Source organism: Neoarius graeffei, chromosome 24, assembly GCF_027579695.1.
Source record: "Neoarius graeffei isolate fNeoGra1 chromosome 24, fNeoGra1.pri, whole genome shotgun sequence".
Lineage (NCBI taxonomy): Eukaryota > Metazoa > Chordata > Actinopteri > Siluriformes > Ariidae > Neoarius > Neoarius graeffei.
In genome coordinates, this window is record NC_083592.1 from 40,074,596 (window position 1) to 40,096,793 (window position 22,198).

The window sequence follows — 22,198 nt, forward strand, 5'->3', positions numbered from 1 at the left end:
TCATGCGTCATCACTGTGTTCTGTGCCGGTGCAGGTCAACGTGATTGTTTGTGAGCAGCGTGTGTTAGTGAGTGAGTGCGCTGTGGGTTTGTGCTTGGCGGTGGTTATTGTTGTGTGTAATCTCCCTGCGCAGCTCGCTGTAATGGCTGCTTACGGAAGGACGGCGCTGGTCTCTGCGCTTGTGCGCCACTTGAGTGGAAGACGCTCGTGCGTGAGGAAGTTTCTGGAAGCCTCCGGAAGCCGCCGCGCTGTTCCTGGCGTTCCGCTGGGGCTGCGGAGAGAGAGTCCTGTCTGCTCCCTGAGTCCTGTCTGCTCCCTGAGTCCTGTGAAGGTTCCAGTCAGCTGGGCCGCACAGCGCAGAGCTCTCACTACAGAGGTAAACACGTTTCACTTACTGGATATCAGCTACATAGGCGCCCTATATAGTGCACACATGCAGTGGTGCTTGAAAGTTTGTGAACCCTTTAGAATTTTCTATATTTCTGCATAAATATGACCTAAAACATCATCAGATTTTCACACAAGTCCTAAAAGTAGATAAAGAGAACCCAGTTAAACAAATGAGACACAAATATTATACTTGGTCATTTATTTATTGAAGAAAATGATCCAATATGACATATCTATGAGTGGCAAAAGTATGTGAACCTCTAGGATTAGCAGTTAATTTGAAGGTGAAATTAGAGTCAGGTGTTTTCAATCAATGGGATGACAATCAGGTGTGAGTGGGCACCCTGTTTTATTTAAAGAACAGGGATCTATCAAAGTCTGATCTTCACAACACATGTTTGTGGAAGCGTATCATGGCATGAACAAAGATTTCATACATTGTGTGTGTATTTCTAGCCGCTTTATCCTGTTCTACAGGGTCGCAGGGAAGCTGGAGCCTATCCCAGCTGACTACAGGCGAAAGGCGGGGTACACCCTGGACAAGTAGCCAGGTAGAGGTCTGCACGGGTCGGATTTTTCAGTCCCGCTCCCGCCCGTGCCCGCATTGTGCAGTCCCACTCCTGCCCGCGCCTGCAAAGAATTATGATTTTCAGTCCCGCTCCTGCCCGCGCCCACAAAGAATTATGATTTTCAGTCCAGCTCCCGCCCGCAAATCCCGCATTATGCAGACGTTCGCGTTATTTCTCAGGAAAGTCAGGAAAGTTCTTGTCTTGACACAGCGTGATGGTGCCCCGCCCCCTATTTTGAGTGGATTTGAGCATAAATATCTACAGCTCACGTTCACGTTTGTTATTATTTACCTTGTTTCTGAATTCAGCATGTAGTGTCTCTAATAATAATAATAATAATAATAATTAGTGCTGTCAAGTGATTAAAATACTTAATAGCGACTTGCACATTTTCGTCACATTAGAAACCATTGTAATTCTCTGATCAGCATAAAAAAGTGAATGGGCTTGCTTTGTACCAATATTTTTTTTTTTTTTTTTTAATGCAAAGCAGAGCTAGCAAAAGAACCATGAGTGAACAACTCTAATCAGAGAGACAGGTTACACAGTGACGGTAGGCTTGACTCAATGCTATCCCAGAAATCCTTCCTGTAATATGCAAATTTGGCCGCCTCTGATTGGACAGCCAAATTTGCATATTACAGGAAGGATTTCTGGGATAGCATTGAGTCAAGCCTACCGGCACTGTGTAACCTGTCTCTCTGATTAGAGTTGTAGACTAACTCAAGCAGTAAATCACTTCACTCATGGTTCTCTTGTTAGCTGGGTGTGAACGGCGAGTCATTAGAGTGGTCAAAGTATTTCGGGTGATCAGTGGCAAATTTAAAATGCCATTTCTCGCTCAATCTGGCGATCTGACTCTCTCTGGAAATTTAAGCATCTTAAAATGTTTTTTTTAATGCCAAATAAAATATCCAGCACAAGTTATATATGATAGACATAAATTAATAATTTATAAATTTTATTTCAGACACGTTTTTAGTTAGCGGGACTGCAGCTTATCACTGCTCCTGCCCACGCTGCATATGTGCACTCCCGCTCGCGCCCTCATATGTGCACTTCCGGTCCCGCCTGCGCCCACAATGAGCTTTCAAAATTTGCCCCGCGCCGCACTGCTTTGCGGCGGGTCCCGCGAGTCCCACGGGACTCCTGCGGGAGTGCAGGGCTCTATCACCAGGTCATCACAGGGCTGACACATAGACACAGACAACCATTCACACTCACATTCACACCTACGGTCAATTTAGAGTCACCAGTTAACCTAACCTGCATGTCTTTGGACTGTGGGGGAAACCGGAGCACCCGGAGGAAACCCACGCGGACACGGGAAGAACATGAGAACTCCACACAGAAAGGCTCTCGCCGGCCATGGGGCTCGAACCCGGACCTTCTTGCTGTGAGGCGACAGCGCTAATATATACGCGCGCACATTATTTATTTATTTATTTATTTATATATATATATATATATATATATATATATATATATATATATATATATATAAAATGGGTGATTCCACGCTTATGGGTACTGAAATGGGGACATGAACTTATTTTTAAAAATTCACCTAAAACCATTTCTTTTTTTTTTACCATCAGGTTACAAAACATGTAATCTTTAATGAATGATATGTTAAAAGATAACTTTAATTTTCTGAGATGTAATAAAAACATATTTATATGCCAAAGTCAGAACGTAACAGAAGTGTTGTGGACATATATATTCTCAATTTTAACAATGTAGAATTACTTTTTGAAACATAGGAAGGTGATGTTTTAGCAAATATAATTAATAAACATGTGTAGTAGAATAAACATGCACATTCTTTCAATAAGATTAACATGGTATATAGCTAGATTGTAATTAATTTGTAACAGACGCGAGATGGACAATCGTAACAGAAGTAATGTAACAGACATCATTTTGGAACTCATAGGCTTGACTTTGGCATATTAATATGTTTTTATTACATCTCAGAAAATTAAAGTTATCTTTTAACATATCATTCATTAAAGATTACATGTTTTGTGACCTGATGGTAAAAAAAGAAATGGTTTTAGGTGACTAAGTTCATGTCCCCATTTCAGTACCCATATGTGTGGAATCACTCATATATAGTCCTAGGAACATCGAAGATACTGCGCAGAACCCTCAAACTCCCAGGCCTCTGGTAGAGGACCCGAGCTTGAGGATGACATGGATACCACCCCCCCGCCGGGGGTGAGAAGATTATTTGATATACACAGGTAGTCGTCGACTTACGACTGCGTTTGGTTACAGCTGACCGGTCGTAAACCGATCTGGTCGTAAGTTGGCCTATGTTAAATGAATGTAAGTATATTGTGATGTGTAATGATATTGTAATCATCTTAAAGTCTTATTTTATCAACGTTTTCTTATTTCATTACCTTGGCTCATTATTTGGTTTAAGTCAAACACTGCATACTAGTGGTGTGCAAATTAATCATCATGGCGATGCATTGCATCGCCAACTTTCACGATATACTGCATCGATTCTTGATGCCAAATATCGATTATTAACGTTAAAAAATAAATGAATAAAACTGTATGAACAGTAGGCGAATATCAGCCAAAAACAAGTAGCCTAGGATACAACATCCAATCATGTAGATGGCGCAGTGGAGTTGTTGACGCCCGCTGCCTTCTTCATGCCATTGGTATTTCCGAAAGCGGGTGCCTAGTGCTCTCTCTGTTTGCAACATGGACGAAGCCGAGAAGATTCGCATGCCTCCCTCACAGTTTAAAGCCGATGTTTGGACGCATTTCGGCTTCCGAAACAAAGACGGTAAAAATGAAATGGACATGACTCACGCAATTTGTAGACACTGTAGCATGTCGATAAAGTATTGTGGAAATACAACAAACTTAAGAGCACACATTCAGAGGCGCCATCCAGACAAACTGCAACAGCAACAACCACCACAACCCATGATAAAACAAACAACCCTCGACAGCAAGCTCGCACCCTCATCTGTACGTGCGAAAAAAATAAATGAATTCTGCAATGGACTCAGTTGCCAAGATTTACGGCCATATTGCATGGTGGAAAATCGTGGGTTCAGAAGTATGATAAACACACTCGAGCCTCGTTATGTGATCCCTAGCCGAAAACAATTTACAGAAGTAATGATCCCGGACATGTATGAAAAGGTAAAGCTACAAGTTAAAAAATCCCTCGCCTCTACAGAAAGCGTTGCCCTCACATGCGATGGATGGACTTCGCGAGCCACAGGGCCATACCTCACTATAACATCGCTATAACATTGATCATATGCACTTTTTTCTCAGTGTGCCATCTGATGTCTGTTAAATGTTATTGTTAATGGCAGCTACTTAAAATGGCAGTCACTGATGAGCCTTATTTTATTAGTTTTCTTTTATTATTCTACCTTAATCATTTGCACTTTTTGTAATTAGTGTGTCCACCAAAGTATTAAGAATGTTTTAATGGCAATAATGTTAAATAAATTCATGTATATATGAACTGAGTTGCTGTGTGATGTATCAATTGAAGACACTATCCAGATCGTACACAGCCACTGGTAATTATGCTCTATTTTTTACATTTTCACTTAAATATATTGAAAATATCGCAATGCATCGCAATGATTCAAGAATCGTGATGAATCGTGATAGTATTGCATCGTGGCATGTGAATCGTGATTCGAATTGAATCGTGAAGTCTTTGCCAATACCCAGCCCTACTGCATACAGTACAATTCGTTTATTCATTCATTCATTATCTCTAGCCGCTTTATCCTTCTACAGGGTCGCAGGCAAGCTGGAGCCTATCCCAGCTGACTACGGGCGAAAGGCGGGGTACACCCTGGACAAGTCGCCAGGTCATCACAGGGCTGACACATAGACACAGACAACCATTCACACTCACATTCACACCTACGGTCAATTTAGAGTCACCAGTTAACCTAACCTGCATGTCTTTGGACTGTGGGGGAAACCGGAGCACCCGGAGGAAACCCACGCGGACACGGGGAGAACATGCAAACTCCGCACAGAAAGGCCCTCGCCGGCCCCGGGGCTCGAACCCAGGACCTTCTTGCTGTGAGGCGACAGCGCTAACCACTACACCACCGTGCCGCACAATTCGTTTAATATGTGCAAAACAAAAAATACGAAATACAGGTGTGAAAAATAGAAAACATTTTAGTTTGAAACATACCAAAATACAAATGTAAAACATAGCAAAATACAAAACTTAGTGACCGCTGGCATGACTGGTGCTTGGCTGTGGGTCGTCTACATCATCATCAGCTGTTGCAGCGCTCGGGCTGGCAGGAGGATTTGCTCTTTTCATAAACATGGTAAGCCTCGTCTGAATTGTTTTTCTTTTTCTCATAAATTTCATGATATGGATGAAGCACGTCGTACCATCCGTTCAATCCTTGCAAATCGTTCTATGTTTGGGTCCATTGCTTCAAACGGACACGGGAGAAGTTTACTGTACCGGGATACTGCTCACACTGATCGGTGTGCGTGCCGAGAGCTGGGACGGAAACTGTCGTACGCTCAGCTAGCTCAGCTGGGAAACACTCACCAGTCGTAACCAGACGGTCGTAAAGTCGATCGCTTGTAAGTTGCATAGGTCGTAAGTCGACGACTACCTGTATATATATTTCACAATCTGATAACTTTGCCAATTCTCATTTAATTGACTTCAAATTTTAACAGCATGTGTGGAAACAAGTCAAAATTTTATGTTTTTTGTTTTTATCTTTTTAGGAATATAAATGCCATTCACTGGAAAAGAAAAAGCATTTTGTGTGTTAGAGTACAGTCTGCTCGAACAAGACTGCAGCATACATTTATGAGAGAATTTTCTAAAAATTCACCAACTGCAATGCAGATTTGGATAAGGCACAGAACGTTCAAAGAGGAAGGCTGTCTGTGTGTGCCGTGTCTCAGGCGATGCACATATTGAAAATTTGTGAAATCATTCATGGAATCCACATATATATTTTTTTCTTATTTCTCATTCAAATTTTGAGGAATAAATCTTATATTGCTCAACATTAAGCCTGCTCAGTTTCATTTGCCTAGACTATGTAGTTTCTGTGATTTTTATTTATTTACGTCTCAAATAATATCAAATTTTTTGAAACACTATATATATATATATATATATATATATATATATATATATATATATATATATGAAGACATCTCGGAGGCACAGAATTGTTGCATTGTTTAGTTCACCCATTCAGCTTATTTCCCACTTTGTTGATCTGCTCAGCACAAATGTTGTACTAACGGTAGTTGTTTCTTTTAGACACCGTACAAAGAAGAGGATTATCCCCCTCTTCCTGAGTACTCTCCTCCTCCAGAGGGTGAACAGAAAGAAGTGTTCATCGTCCGTGTTCAGGGTCTGCCGTGGTCTTGTAGTCCTGAGGACCTGCTAAAATTCTTCTCTGGTATGTGCTGCTGTCTTTTTTTTTTTTTTTAAACAAATGGTCAGTCGCCATCAGACGTAGTCTGTCATGATGAATTAGGAGACCATTTAACATCAGCTGCTTGTTATTTAAGGTCGACTTTACCTTCAGGTAAAAGCTCTCTTAAGAGACCCTTAACTGCAACAGGTTATTTGTTCATACAGAGTGTCGCATTCACAAAGGAGTAAACGGAATCCATCTTATGTATCACAAAAACGGAAAGCCGACAGGACAAGCCTTCATCGAGCTGGAGGCTGAGGAGGATGTCAGCAAAGCCTTGGAGATGCACAGGCAGTATCTTGGACCCCGCTATGTAGAAGGCAGGTGTAGCAAATTTAAAATGTATTTATGAAAGCATAAAAATGTAAGAAGTGTTAATGGACAGACCTAGAATATATATATATATTTTTTCTTTTGGCAACAGCGTTAAAAATCACATCTGCATCTAGTGGATAACATGCAACGATGTTGTGTAATTATTGCAGTGTATGAAGTGACCCATAATGATGCAGAGGCCATACTGAAGGGCACAAGTGAAAGCCAAGATGGAGTGGTTCGCATTCGAGGTCTGCCCTTTAACTGCACAGAGAAGGATGTTATTCAGTTTTTTTCAGGTGAGAAACTGACCTAGCAAGCCATTCAAACACATCCGATTCATCGTAACCCGATTCACTTTATAAAACGGACTCTTTCAGGACTGAACGTTGTGAAAGATGGGGTCACGCTGGTCATGGACCGCTGGGGTCGGAGTTCAGGTGACGCGTTTGTGCAGTTTGCAACACAGGAGATGGCAGATGAAGCACTGAACAGAGACCGAGCCGTTATTGGAAACAGGTCAGAAAATCACATAAAGCTAAAATGTGCCTCATTCAACTGTGTTAATCAGCGACACTGAATTGTTTACAATCCTGAGGAACACTGCTGTACCTGATACCCTTGTACCATGTCAGGGTCGCTGCTGTGCTGAGAATGGTCCACAAGCCAAATAATATCTGTTAATTTATGGATGAAGTAAAGGGCTAACAAATTGTCCAGAGAGTCAGTGGTAAATGGGTTACCGGGTGACCAGATGACATGAAAAATCAGTGTATATCAGTAAGACACTGCCTTCCACATATGTTATTTACCAGCTGGGAGGTCTGTATCGTGAAATACCGTGACCGGGGTCTTGAAAGTACTGACCGAAGCCCTCTGGGCCGACGTCACGGTATTTCACGATACGGACCGACCTTAAGCTGGTAAATAATATATTTATTTTTTTCTTTACCAAATTCTAACAGAAAATGAGAGCGCCCGAAAGGGAAAACCGAGCCGAGCCGCCATTTTGAATCCTCATTCACGGCTGTAATGCAAATGGCTTCCTCCTCGGTATACAAGTGCACTTCCATAGCAGGAGAAAAACTACATTTTGCCGCCTATGTAGTCCCCTATTTATACAAAATTGAGTCATTCAGGATTCAGCCATGTTTTTGCTCAGCGTTAGCAAGTTACAGGTTTTTAGCTTTCTCCTGAAATTGTATTTTATTTTTTTATTTCTTCTTCTTCCTCAGGGTAGTAAAACTCGCTTTCGCTGTGAAGACTGTCGTTATCGCTATCCATGATGTAAAATTGATGTTATTTTCCTGATAAATGCTGGCAAAAATTTATAAGATTTTTGATAATCCTATAAATAAATCTTATTTAAAAAAAAAGATAAATACTACCATGTTTGTTGTGAACGAGCGAGTCGCCAGAGGTCCGTAACCGGGGTCCGTACTGTAGGATACGGACCCGCTTGCCAGCCAATCAGAGCGCAGGATTTGATGGAAACCGGAGCGCGAAAAAAAAAATACATAAGTGAATTCCTTTTAATAATAGTTGCATAACTAAGATTCTGTTATTGAATAGTACAACTAAGTGTAGGTTTATGAGGCACACCTATTTCATACACAATTATTGACCATTTTAACAGATACGTTTACATGTACAGTACTTGTCAAAAGTTTGGACATATCTTCTAATTCAAGGCCTTTTCTTTATTTTCATGAGTTAAAAGACGCTTCATGACTTAAAGTAATGATGGATGTCGTTTCTCTGTGGTTGGTAGAAGAGAGCAACTGGACTTGCTTGAAAAGTCTTGAAGACGTTTCGCCTCTCATCTGAAAGGCTTCCTCAGTTCTGTCTGACTAATAGGGAGTATCAAGTATTTATCCTCTCATGGATCATCATAGAATCCGAATCAGAATGCTGATGGCTGCATTGTAGGTGGCTGATAAAAGATGTCTTAGACCCCCACCTCTGTTCAGTGATGGTTGTTCCAGGTTGACAAAAATGAACGATCCTCTCTGGCTAAGATGTCTGCCAGTTTTCTGGAAGTCCTCTCATACTCCCGCACCAGTCGAAGGGAACTCATCCCAAAGTGCGTAGAAACATATCTGTGAAGATACTCAGTCATCCAGGTACATAGTAATCTGTGGTTGGTAGAAGAGAGCAACTGGACTTGCTTGAAACGTCTTGAAGAGGTGGGTGTCTATCAGCCACCTACAATGCAGCCATCAGCATTCTGATTCGGATTCTATGATGATCCATGAGAGGATAAATACTTCCTATTAGACAGACAGAACTGAGGATGCCTTTCGGACGAGAGGCGAAACGTCTTCAAGACTTTTCAAGCAAGTCCAGTTGCTCTCTTCTACCAACCACAGATTACTATGTACCTGGATGACTGAGTATCTTCACAGAGATGTCGTTTCTCTTTATTTAGTTGAGCGCTTCTTGACATAACATGGATTACTACTACAGTTGTGAAATAGGAATATTCACTGTTTGATCTCAAACACATTTAAAGAAGGCAAGAGATTGCCCTAATTAACGTTTGACGAGGCACCTGTTAATTGAAAAGCATTCCAGGTGACGACCTCATGAAGCTGGTTAAGATAATGCAAAGCGTGCATTACATTACGTTAATGGCATTTAGCAGGCACGCTTATCCAGAGCGACGTACGACGTACCCAGAGCAGTTGGGACTGCCCTTGCTCAAGGGCACTTCAGCCATTCCTGCTGGTCCAGGGAATTGAACCAGTAACCTTTTGGTACCAAATCTGCTTCTCTAACCATTAGGCCATGGCGTCCCTCATCAAGGTAAACAGTGGCTACTTTGAAGAATCTAAAAGATTTAACACTTTGTTTACCACATGTATGGGATTATGTTCCATTTGTTATTTCATAGTTTTGATGTCTTTTAGTATTGTAGAAAATGGTCACGATACCTGACCTCCAAAGGACAAAAATGATTTGCTTGGTGGATCGTTCCCATTACAGCAATGACACTGTCATTTTTTAAATATATAAACACTTCACTGACACTGCTGGCTTCAGACACAGTTTAACCGCAAAATTAAATGAAGTCATTCTACGCCTGTAACTTCCCTGAATACAGGATAATGCATTGTTATTGTACCACCATAGTTTGACGTTCTAAGTGTTGACTTCCTGAACAGGTACATTGAGGTGTACCCAAGCAAAAAGAGCGAGATTCAAATGCAGTACGGCAGAGGGAGGGGAGATGCTACAGCCACTGGATTCCGTGCACATAAGGGTAAGTTCGTTTTTAATAAAAGATGCATAATTAAGATTCTGGTATTGAATGGTACACGGATGCCACTGCAAGTGGTTTTGGCTAATATTATAACAGTATGATTATATACAGTATGATTATCAGCTACTTTAATAGGAACGCCATACTAATACTGGGTAGGTCCTCCGTTGCTCTTCGAACAGCCTCAGTTCTTCCTGGATTCCACAAGGTGTTTCTTTGAGATTCTCGTCCATGTCGACACGATTTTATGATACAATTATTTTAGATTTGTCAGCTGCACATTCCTGCTGTGAATTTTTTTTTTTAGCCTCACATCCTTGTTCTTGGCTGACTGGAGTGGAACCCCATGTGGTGTTTTGCTGTTGTAGCTCATCTGGGTCAAAGTTCAAACTGTTGTGAATTCTGAGCTGCTTTTCTGCTCACCACGCTTATCAAGAGTGACTAAGTTGAGTTACTATATCCTTGATGGCAACTCAAACCAGTCCAGCCATCCTCTCGTCAACAAAGCATCCACCTGCAGAACTGCCCCTCGCTGGATGTGTTTAGTTTTTCACACCATTTCTGTATACATCTTTGTGTGAAAATCCCTGAACATCAGTGTTTTTTGTTAAGTACTCAAACCTAGCCTAGTAAACTAGACCCAACTGCCTAGCGGCCAAAAATATTTTTTGCCTAGCGAATGGGTCTAGCCTCGCACCATATAAACAAAAACACCCCGGGCATCAAATCGTGCCCGCCAATCACAACACAAGGTTTTTGTTTGGATTCTTTGGGCGGGCTTTTGCAGGAGTGACGACAAAGCTGCGCGACGCTGGAGAAAGCACAACAGGAAAGATGGCTACGGCTAGTGAACAGCGCGCGTTTGACTCCGCTTTGGAATCAGTTTTAGAAGAATTAGACTTGGAGTTTTCGTTGAAACATGAGCAGGAAGAGGCTCTCCGCTCATTCCTTTTCAAGAAGGACGTTTTCGCTGTTTTGCCGACCGGCTATGGCAAAAGTCTGATCTACCAGCTGGCTCCGCTCGTAGCCAAAAGGATGGGGCTAGTTTGTGCAGTACGAAGAATTAATAAACAGCTTTGAAACATTACTTTTTGATTGTTTCTTATTTTCCCGTTATTTTAAATTTAAGGGAAATTATTTCACCAAGCACCACTAAATAAAAACTCTCAAAAACAGTTTATGCAAACCCTTGAAAAGCACTTGGAAAAAAATGTGTATGTGGTACAGACTCCAAACTTGTGGTCATTATCTCCAAAGTTCTTAATATCTAGAACCTGTTTATTAATTAATATGCATTTTGAAAAATTATTTATTTCAAGGCCTCCCGCACTGCTTTCTGTCGCTCTGACTACGTCACAGTCACTGTTGCGCTGATTGGTCAGAGCGTTGGCCTGTACGCACAGACACAGTTTGAAAGACAGCGGTTTATTCCTCCTACCCGCTTCGGAAATGTCTATGGATCGAGGCCAGACTAAATATTCACATTTAGTCTGGCTTGCCAGGCTAACTCAAACCAGCATGTCTGGCATGAATAACCATTTCTGTTGCACTGCTGCCACATGATTGGCTGATTGAGCAGATGTACAGTTGTTCCTCCTAAAGTGGTTGATGAGTGTATCTGTATGTCTGTTAATATTTCAGAGTTTCAAAATACTCATCCAGTTTAGTTAATACAGAGATGCCAATCACTACGATTCGTGCGTAGTCACTACGTTTTTGACAGTAGCACTGCGAGGCTATGACCGTCTATTCAGTTTATATGGGATTCATACGGTTTTAGCATGGATGCGGTTCGAAACGCGTGAATCTATAAGGGTTCACGATATTTTGCTGGTGTTCGGTATATTTGAGGCCAATTATCGCTTGATAATTCAATATTTTGACTGTATTTATGGTCAAAGTTTGCTTCAATGGGCGCCACCATCTTTGTTGACAAGCGTTCTGCGCATGCGCGAATTAATTATCGATGCCGCGATGGAATGTCGAGCAGCCCGTGTCACTAGGTATAGAGATCTTGCAGTCACGTGACCGGAAAGTACACAGCCGCCATCTTGTCGGTCAACAGCACAGCTGAATACTGCTGCACTCGTGTACAGAATGGATCAATTTCAACCGACGGACTACACGGCTCATTTTTCTAATGAACAGATAACTAGATATATGTCTAAAATAAACGACCTACAGATTAGTGACCCTTATGGCTTACCGGACGGAGTTTTCACGACCGTATCGGTGGATATTGAACTGCCAGCGGAATACCTGGACGTGTATAATTACCTCATTAACTTTCCCTCGCTGTTCAGTGGTGAAGCACTGCGTGCTTATAAATCTCTGGACAGTTATCTTTACAGAAATTCAGGATTTGTCAGCGACTCAGATGTGGCATCTTGTAAACAAGAAAATGATCCTCACTGGATGGGTAAGTCACTTAAGTATCTAGTATAGCACTGACCAGCCGATTATAGAATAAGGTAATTCCAGCTGTAATTTCAAATCGTCCGTCTTGTTTACCTGGCGTTGGAGAGGTAGAGGCTTGGCAGTGGAGGTTTGAGTGGCTGTTTTCTGAGCTTAGTCAACAGGCCGGCTCTGCAGCCTCGCTTTTGCTTCCACTCCCGACGCCGCCTCCTTCGCTTTGCTTCCAATAACAATCCACGGAGACCCCGCTGGTCTCGCTATCTCGTCCGGAATTTTTTTTTCCCCCTCGTCCGGAATGTTGTGCATGCGATGGAAATCGCTACAAACCGTGATTTTCTTCTGGAAACCAATGTCCAGTAAGTCCATACGGTTGTAGTGGATATTGAAGTCCGGTACAGACGAACAACACGCAAAAATACACACAAAAAACATAAAAAACGCGCACAGGTAGGGAGAGCTTGCAGCCGCAGCCGTTGTAGTAGAATTGTATATAGTAGGTTTTTCCAGAAGAAAAGGTAGAAGTAGAACCAGAAGTAGAAGGCGGAAATATGGCGTTTGACTGACAAGGTGGCGTCTGTCACAATCTGGATCGGCTGTGACGTCACATGCAAGTGCTCCATTGAGGGGCTGTCGGGGTGTTGTAACCTCACAAACATGCTACTAAAGAAAAACTGTTGGAACTGAAACAGTCATCTTCTGAAGTAAATCAGTCAGAACTGAATAAGTAATCTGACTTGATATTGATGAGATTAAAAGTGAAAGGAAGTTGATAAAAATTAAAAGTAATCAAAGTGACTTGACATTAATCATGGGAATAAAAAGGAAATAGACATGTTCCAGTACAACTATTTGAGTATTTGCTAATTGAGTGTTCCAGCATATTCTCTATAAACACTGATGGCATGTAATCTGCATTTGTTTAGTAAACTATTTGAGTATTTGCTAATTGAGTGTTCCAGTATGTTATCTGTAAATATTGATGGTATGTAATCTGCATTTGTGTAGTAAAGTTAAGAAAATAATATTCACTGTTTGAAAGTTGATTGTATACAAATTACCAGAGAAGTCTTTACTTTGTGCGAATGTGGTGAGTTATGAGTATCACTCATGAGAAAATCATGAGTGATTGATTGTGGTTTTGGTTTTATTTTTCAGATAACTGAAAAAAAAACCCAAATCAACAATTTTCTCCCCCCAAAACCAACATGTTCCAGTTTGTTTTAGTCACCTGTATTCACTCAGAATGGCCCTAAAAAAGCACCAATTTCCAAAATTTTCTCGGGGGGCTTACAGCGCCCCCCCGAACCCCCAGCTGGATTGGACACACTACGCGCCCTGTGGGCGCTCCGCTCATATGCATGTGTCACTACACATTGATTTCACAAAAGGTTGGCATCTCTGGTTAATATGATGTGAATAATCTGTAGAATGTATAAGAAGACTATGAAGTATTCAGAAGTGCTTGTTGTCCTTTGCAGGCAGCAACGTGTCTCTTCCTACACACTATGTACACATGAGGGGCCTACCATATCGAGCCACGGCTGGAGACGTAATAAACGTGAGAACTTGTTTAAAACTACTCTATACACAACTTGACGCAGTGTTCTGAATTGTACTGAACACTGAGTTGCAGGTTTGAGGCAAACCTACCTTACATATTCATTAGCCATTCAAACAAATATAGTGAGCGTGTTGCTGATGAAACGGCCCAACCACAAAAAATATCCAGCCAACCGGAGCCCTGTTTTAATAAACTGACATTTATGAAGGCTAGAGGATAATGAACTATAGATGAAAGTCTTCCGGATTTACCTAGAAATCCGGATATTTGACAAAACTCTTGAAAATCTCTGGTTTTCTGAATGGAGAAATTTATTTTTCGGATTTTTCGCGTTCCTAGACGCGGTGTAGTACTTCGCGTCGTCCGTGCATGGGCGCAGTCCTTAAATAGCCCAAACATAGTTAATTAATTAAAGACAGGTGTTCTTTGTTAACGGCGCGCGCGCAGCCCGAGGCACGCCTTCAGGTGCACGTGCTAAGGCGCGCAGGACTGACACTGCTCTGCGCAAGTGCAACACAATCGCACTAGAAAGCATGTTCAAGCTGCCAGTGTAGCTGCAGTCTTTTTAATAATAATAATAATAATAATAATAATAAGTTAAATTTATATAGCGCCTTTCAAAAAACCCAAGGACGCTTTACAATTATAGACAAAGAAAAAAATAATAAAAAAAGAAGTAATTGAATAATAAAAAATAAAAAGTCCACCAAGTAGGGGTCAAGATGTAATTCCTGTGGTGTAGCAGCCACAGTCCCACCAAAAGGCGCATGAAAACGAGTCCCACATCTCCAGCACAGCCGCCGTGACGCCGTCAGCCACATCGCTCAAACACCACGCCATGGATCCACAAAGCGAGCAGAGAAGCTCCACCACGCAGAGCGCTGGTGAGTCCTAGACCGCCTGCACAGCCGCCGTGATGCCACCGAGCAACATCGCTCGGAACATCACGCCAAGCATCAAAGCGCAGAGCGCTGGACAACCACGATGTAAAATGAGCAGCGAGCTCACTGCAGTCCACAGCCGGGAGCGCAGGCATCACCCACGGCGAACCAAGGCCTGGAGGGAACCAACGCCCAAACTGGGTCCGGAGCTACACCACAACCGGCGGACAAAACACTCAAACAAACATCAAACTACACAAACACACACACAAAAAAACAACAAATAAAATGAAAATTGAAAAAGAAAATAAAAATAAAATTAAAAAAAGTTCTGGTGAGAAGCGGCAGCCAGAATGCGCACGACGTATTCTCAACCGGAAACAGAAACGAAAAAAAAAATCATGAAAAAAATAATTTTTAGTTGCGAATTACAAGTATTTCCTTGTGTTAATAATTCGACATGTCAAAACAAGCAAAACTTTCCTCCTTTTTTGATGTGAAGAGAGGTCAGCAATTTATTATATATATATTTTTCCATCAAAGTTGCATTTTGTGGTTTCGAAGCTAAAGCCAAGTTTACATTAGACCGTATCTATCTCGTTTTCTTCGCGGATGCACTGTCCGTTTACATTAAAATGCCTGGAAACGCCGGGAAACGGGAATCCGCCAGGGTCCACGTATTCAATCCAGATCGTGTCAGCTCCGGTGCTGTGTAAACATTGAGATACGCTGTGCTGAGCTCTAGCTGGCGTCGTCATTGGACAACGTCACTGTGACATCCACCTTCCTGATTCGCTGGCGTTGGTCATGTGACGCGACTGCTGAAAAACGGCGCGGACTTCCGCCTTGTATCACCTTTCATTAGAGTATAAAAGTATGAAAATACTGCAAATACTGATGCAAATACTGCCCATTGTGTAGTTATGATTGTCTTTAGGCTTGCCATCCTTCCACTTGCAAGTGGTAAGTGATATGCGCTGGGATCACACACACAGCGGCTCAGTCCCGAATCACAGCTTGTGCACTTCACTCGCGTGCTCTGTGAGCTGCGCAGGGCCGGAGTGCGCACCCTCCAGAGGGCACTCGCTGTTCAGGGCGGAGTGATTTGGAGCGCAGGATGCCTGCGGAGCCGAGCGTATCTGTGTATTGGCGTTGCTGTGTGCACGCAAATCGTGTATTGGTGTTGCTGTGTGCACGCTAATCGTTTTAAAAACGTTAATCTGATGATCCGCTGATACGGTCTAATGTAAACCCCACCTAAGTTTTAGTGCCGTTTCTAGAACACATCAAGAAAATGTGGAAGAAACAGCAATAATGGAAGAGCCGGTTTCTAAGCTGCCTAAAACTAGCAGTGATTTATTTTTTGTTACATAATGCACTCAGGCTGCCAGTCAGTGTGTGACACCCCCCCCGAAAAATCCTAGCTACGCCCCTGATTTACATGAGAAATTTGGTATTCATTGGTGTTTAAATTTACAGACAATACGAACTCATGTAAACAATTGGCTTCAACTCGCATAAATATGAATTGGAAATGTTTAGTTCACTTTAGCTTCTGCAAACGCACAACTCTACTAAAAGATTGATAAACGAGGCTCAGTGTCCCCAACATTGAAACCTGAAAGCTTTAGAAACTCTAACAGACCTTTACTTTTTAACAGGACTGTTTTGGGATTTTGCTGAGTTTACCTTCAACTGTCTATTTTTCAAAGTAATGAACTGTGTAGCCAGGAAAATCACCGTGTTTTCTAAATGCACTCCTGAAAATTACTCATTAACTCGGGGAATTAAATTTGATATTTTTGACATGTTAATCATTAATGTACATGAAAGAAAAAGGCTTAAAAGGTATAACTTGTTTTAGTGAAAATAAGTACTAGAATGCAGGGCTTTGTGTGTTTTATGTTATTAAAATTTTTTCGGGGGATGTTGCCCCCCGACCCCAATCTTAGTTTGATGTTCAAAAGTTCAGGATTTTTTTTCTTTGCTCCACTTTCATCTCTAACACACACTGCGTGGGGGAAAATACCTCCAGTCTCTAACTGTCCACCTACAAAATGCACCAGCGAGGAACGTGTGGCCTGGCTGATTTAAAATAAATAAATTCAATATACCTGCTGCACCTGATTCAACATGATCTGAACATACTGGCAGCTGAGAAAAATCTCATGTTCCACGAACATGACAGTGAGGTTTTCCCTGCTTCAGCCTTGTAGAACAAGAGATGTTAATTGGCATGCAGTCTGGATTCAGACCCAGCAAAGGATTTCAGCAGATCGAATCAAGCATGATTTAAAAAAAAAAAAATACTGCAACCTCTTTTGTAGCCAGCCATATTTATTCCTGTAAATTATTTCGCTTGAAGAGAGCTCATAGAAAAGAAGAGGGTTTCGGAAGCTGGGTTTCCATTACGTTTTTTCACAAAATAGAAGCAGTATTGGGCGGCACGGTGGTGTAGTGGTTAGCGCTGTCGCCTCACAGCAAGAAGGTCCGGGTTCGAGCCCCGTGGCCGGCGAGGGCCTTTCTGTGTGGAGTTTGCATGTTGTCCGCGTGGGTTTCCTCCGGGTGCTCCGGTTTCCCCCACAGTCCAAAGACATGCAGGTTAGGTTAACTGGTGACTCTAAGCCCATGTTTACATTAGACCGTATCAGCGGATCATCAGATTAACGTTTTTAAAACGATTAGTGTGCACACAGCAACACCAATACACGATTCGCGTGCACACAGCAACGCCAATACACGGATACGCTCGGCTCCACAGGCATCCTGCGCTCCAAATCACTCCGCCCTGAACAGCGAGTGCCCTCTGGAGGGTGCGCACTCCGGCCCTGCGCAGCTCACAGAGCGCGCGAGTGAAGTGCACAAGCAGTGTTTTCGGGACTGAGCCGCTGTGTGTGTGATCCCAGTGCATATCACTTACCACTTGCAAGTGGAAGGATGGCAAGCCTAAAGACAATCATAACTACACAATGGGCAGTATTTGCAGTATTTTCATACTTTTATACTCTTTAATGAAAGGTGATACAAGGCGGAAGTCCGCACCGTTTTTCAGCAGTCGCGTCACATGACCAACGCCAGCGAATCAGGAAGGTGGATGTCACAGTGACGTTGTCCAATGACGACGCCAGCTAGAGCTCAGCACAGCGTATCCACGTATCTCAATGTTTACACAGCACCGGAGCTGACACGATCTGGATTGAATACGTGGACCCTGGCGGATTCCCGTTTCCCGGCGTTTCCAGGCGGTTTAATGTAAACGGACAGTGCATCCGCGAAGAAAACGAGACAGATACGGTCTAATGTAAACTTGGCCTGAATTGACCGTAGGTGTGAATGGTTGTCTGTGTCAGCCCTGTGATGACCTGGCGACTTGTCCAGGGTGTACCCCGCCTTTCACCTGTAGTCAGCTGGGATAGGCTCCAGCTTGCCTGCGACCCTGTAGAACAGGATAAAGCGGCTACAGATAATGAGATGAGATGAGAAGCAGTATTTTAAAAATTTCAACAATCGTGTGTGATCTGTGCTTCCATTGAGTGATGTACGATTAAAGCTGGGTTTTCACCTCTCGCAATCGAGCACTATTCCCCCCCCCCATCAGAAAGGTAGGCTTTCCATTTGCTCATCATGTCATTGGGGATGTGGGGGAGTGTGAAATTTTTTTTTTTCTTCTTCTTTTAAATCCCCTGCTGGCCGAAAGGGGATTATGTCATGGCGATTTCTTTCTTTCCATCCATCCGTTCCTCCTGGGAAGGGTACTCCCCTTCTGAAATCAACTCCTCTTACAATTTTTGGAGGAATTTCACAAAACTTGGCAGAATTCTTTATTATATGCCGGTAATACGCACATTGTAATTTCGTTCATTTCAGTCACATTTTACCAGAGTTACAGCCCTTGATTAACAAAATTATAATTTGATCATTTCACGAGTGCTTTTTCCTTCTGAAATCAACTCCTCTCACAGTTTGTGGAGGAATTTCACCAAACTTGGCGAAAGGCTTTGTTATATGACAGTTATACATGTATTGAAATTTCATTTAATTTGGGCAAATTTTACCAGAGTTATGCCCTTGATTATTAACAAACTTGTACTTTGGCAATTTCATCAAGGTGTGCTTGCTTTCTGAAATCAACTTCCCTCACAATTTTTATTATCCCTCACTGGCCGAGAGGCCCGCAGGGGGATTATGTCGTGGCGATGTCTGTCTGTCCGTCCCAGGAAGGGTGCTCACTTTCTGAAATCAACTCCGCTCACAATTTTTGGAGGAATTTCACAAAACTTGATGAGGCATTGTTATATGTTGGTAATATGCATATTGCAAATTTGTTCAGTTTGGTTGCATTTTACCAGAGTTATGGCCTAGTTGCCAGCAGGAGATATTGTGCTCTCGGAGCACTCTTGTTCTTAAATTCATGGATTTCTATTACTCAGTTTTTAGTTTGACATTCCAAATTGCACATTAAGCAGGTTAATTGAAACACAGCTAGAGCGGTTCATAGATGTATTCACTTAGACCAAAGTGATATGACTTTGTGCAAAGAAAAACAGTTGAGGATAGGTTTTTTTTTTTTTTTTTTTTAAATTTGAAGAAAAAAATTGGATAGACGGGTTTATCTTCTTGGTTCAGGTTAAAAATTTATCGCATCTGCTCAGGATCGGTGGCTGTCGTCAAAAGTGATGAGAAGCACTAATGGGGGGGAACCAGCCAAATAAATGTATTAAATTGGTTAAGCACTAAAAGCTAGCTGTTGTCACCATTTAGTCATTACAGTTGCTTATTTGGGTCTTCATAAACTATTTGTGTAGCTGGTTTTTCCACAAATTGAATATCTTTGCGATGATGTGGAAAGGGAAGTCACAGGAAAGCTGTAATTATTGTGGTACGACATTCCTGCTCAAATCATCCATGCTAAGGTTGAATACACATTTCTCAAGTGCTGCAACGTGTTCCTACTCTAAGGTGGTGTTTACATTAGACCGTATCCGTCTCGTTTTCGTCGCGGATGCACTGTCCGTTCACATTAAAACGCCGGGAAACGACTCCACAGGCGGAACAACTTGAATCCGCCAGGGCCCACGTACTCAACCCAGTTCGTATCTGATCCGGTGCTGTGTAAACATTGAGGAACGAGGATACACTGTGCTGAGCTCTAGCTGACGTCGTCATTGGACAACGTCACTGTGACATCCACCTTCCTGATTCGCTGGCGTTGGTCATGCCATGTTGGTCATGTGACGCGACTGCTGAAAAACGGCGCGGACTTCATTAGAGAGTATAAAAGTATGAATATAATGCTTTGCTTTGCCATTCTTAATGTTGTTCATGGTAAGATGCAAATACTGCCCATTGTGTAGTTATGATTGTCTTTAGGCTTGCCATCCTTCTACTTGCAAGTGGTGAGTGACTTGCGCATGCCCGATATGCACTGGGATCACACACACAGCGGCTCAGTCCCGAATCACTGTTCGTGCGCTCTGTGAGTTGCGCAGGGCCGGAGTGCGCACCCTCCAGAGGGCACTCGCTGTTCAGGGCGGAGTGATTTGGAGCGCAGGATGCCTGTGCGGAGCCGAGCTGCTGAGGAGGAAGTGCTGAGCCGCACTACACATTTCAACTTACGTGCCGTCTAATTAGTCATGTGATTAGTGTATCCATGTAGTGGTGTTGCTGTGTGCATGCGAATCGTTTTAAAAACGTTAATCTGATGATCCGCTGATACGGTCTAATGTAAACCCCACCTAAGTCAGATGTCAAATTCTGTAACTTTCACTGATGAAGCTAAAAACCAGCCACAGTATTCTAAACCCTATCAGTAAACCTGGTAAAGAAAAATACTGCATGGAAAATATTACCTTTTGATAAATGCCAACTGAAATTTAAATATGTGCAACACAAAATTCCCTGATATTCCATGACTTGGCCCAAAAAATGATCAAATCCCAGGACTTTCCATGTCTGGAATAGACCTTTTAAAATTCCATGACCCATGGGAACCCTGTATATACAGTGTGTGTGCGCACAATAAACAGGCAACTCTGTGTACAGTACCAGGTGTATCCATACCAGACACAGCTGATGAATGACCTTTGTAAATGTTTTGTCTTCAGTTTTTTCACCCTATCAGGGTAGCAAAGGTTCTGATCGAGTACGGGCCTGATGGGAGACCTAGTGGCGAGGCAGAAGCTTACTTCACAACACGACAGGACGCGATGGCGGCAATGACCAAAGACAAGCAGTACATACGTAAGGTTTATTGAGATGTGCTTTGAGACATGCAGTTTCTCTCCAGGTATTTTACAAATTTAGTAGATTGGCATTTTAATGTTTGCATTTCCATCTGCTATAGTGTCAGGGAGCGACTAAAATACACACTTGGTACATCAAACTTAATTGCAGCTTGTCTATGTATGATATAGGTTTGGGTGTTTAGACCTCTTCTGGGCCTTTAATTCAGCTTGTTTGTGCAAAAAAGAGAGAGGGGGGGAACCCTGGCATTTGAAAACAGGTGTTGTGAAAACACTTTTGTGATATTTGTGTTGCAAGTGTGAATTGACTTGTTTTTCTTGTCACTGCAGAGGACAGATATATTGAGCTGTACCTAAATTCCACATGAAAGGAGACCAAGGACTGAAAAAGGTATGTTAGAGTTTTCAACCATTTTGTCAACCAGTATTAATCACTCCTTTCGCTGAATAAGTCTTTCTGTCTTTCTCTAGGTGAATGGCTGGCTGTCTTTTGTACAAAGCATTTTGGTAATATTTATTGAGAAATCTGGGGAAAAATTAATTAAACCTGTTCAGTTATGGAGTACATCAGTTGTGTGGGGTTTTTTTTTTCCTCCCCCTCCTCAACATATACATATTCAGAATAGGCATATAACGATGTGTTATGCAACAATAAACCATGATACAAGCTGAAGAAATAAAACGAATGATTATACAGCCTAATGTTTAGCTGTAAAACAGTTCTAAAATGGAAGAGCTGTTTATAGAAGTTGATTAAGAAAAAGCCTGTTATTAACTTCACTTTTAATTAAAGGAATATTTTACTCCAACCTTTACAAATGCGTGTAAATAACTAAGAAAATGAATTTTATTTAACAAAAGGAATGTTGTAATTTTTCGTAAAAATCGAATCATGAACTGGGGCACATTGTTACATGCCTTAATACATGGGGCCAAATTACTCAATTCTGATTGGTCAATCAAGGAGGGCTTTTTTTTTTCCTTAACAGGGGGCCACATTTCTGAAATGCTATTGGCTAGTTCGTTGCTTGGTTGCCGTTACAAAAACTAGCAAATTGTCAACAAAATGGCTGACTCAGCAATGCCATGTTT

The 22,198-nt window shown here is 42.1% G+C and overlaps 1 protein-coding gene across 1 annotated transcript; it reads left to right on the forward strand.

The window, feature by feature from the left end:
- grsf1 (G-rich RNA sequence binding factor 1) lies at window positions 1-21,673 on the forward strand. Its single transcript, XM_060907234.1, has 10 exons — window positions 1-376; window positions 6,271-6,412; window positions 6,595-6,750; window positions 6,916-7,044; window positions 7,126-7,264; window positions 9,910-10,007; window positions 13,901-13,980; window positions 20,969-21,104; window positions 21,437-21,497; window positions 21,578-21,673. Exons 1-9 carry the CDS (start codon window positions 143-145, stop codon window positions 21,472-21,474), a joined length of 1,152 nt encoding a protein of 383 aa, XP_060763217.1. The 5' UTR covers window positions 1-142; the 3' UTR covers window positions 21,475-21,497; window positions 21,578-21,673.
- Window positions 21,674-22,198: the final 525 nt, after the last annotated feature.

What these genes read in the sequence shown, in the direction of transcription:
- grsf1 (XM_060907234.1), top strand. Translation starts at nt 143, where the DNA reads ATGGCTGCTTACGGAAGGACGGCGCTGGTCTCTGCGCTTGTGCGCCAC. An exon ending in TGGATTCCGTGCACATAAGG is followed by an intron (nt 10,008 to 13,900) that starts GTAAGTTCGTTT and finishes TGTCCTTTGCAG; the next exon opens with GCAGCAACGTGTCTCTTCCT. An exon ending in CAAAGACAAGCAGTACATAC is followed by an intron (nt 21,105 to 21,436) that starts GTAAGGTTTATT and finishes TTGTCACTGCAG; the next exon opens with AGGACAGATATATTGAGCTG.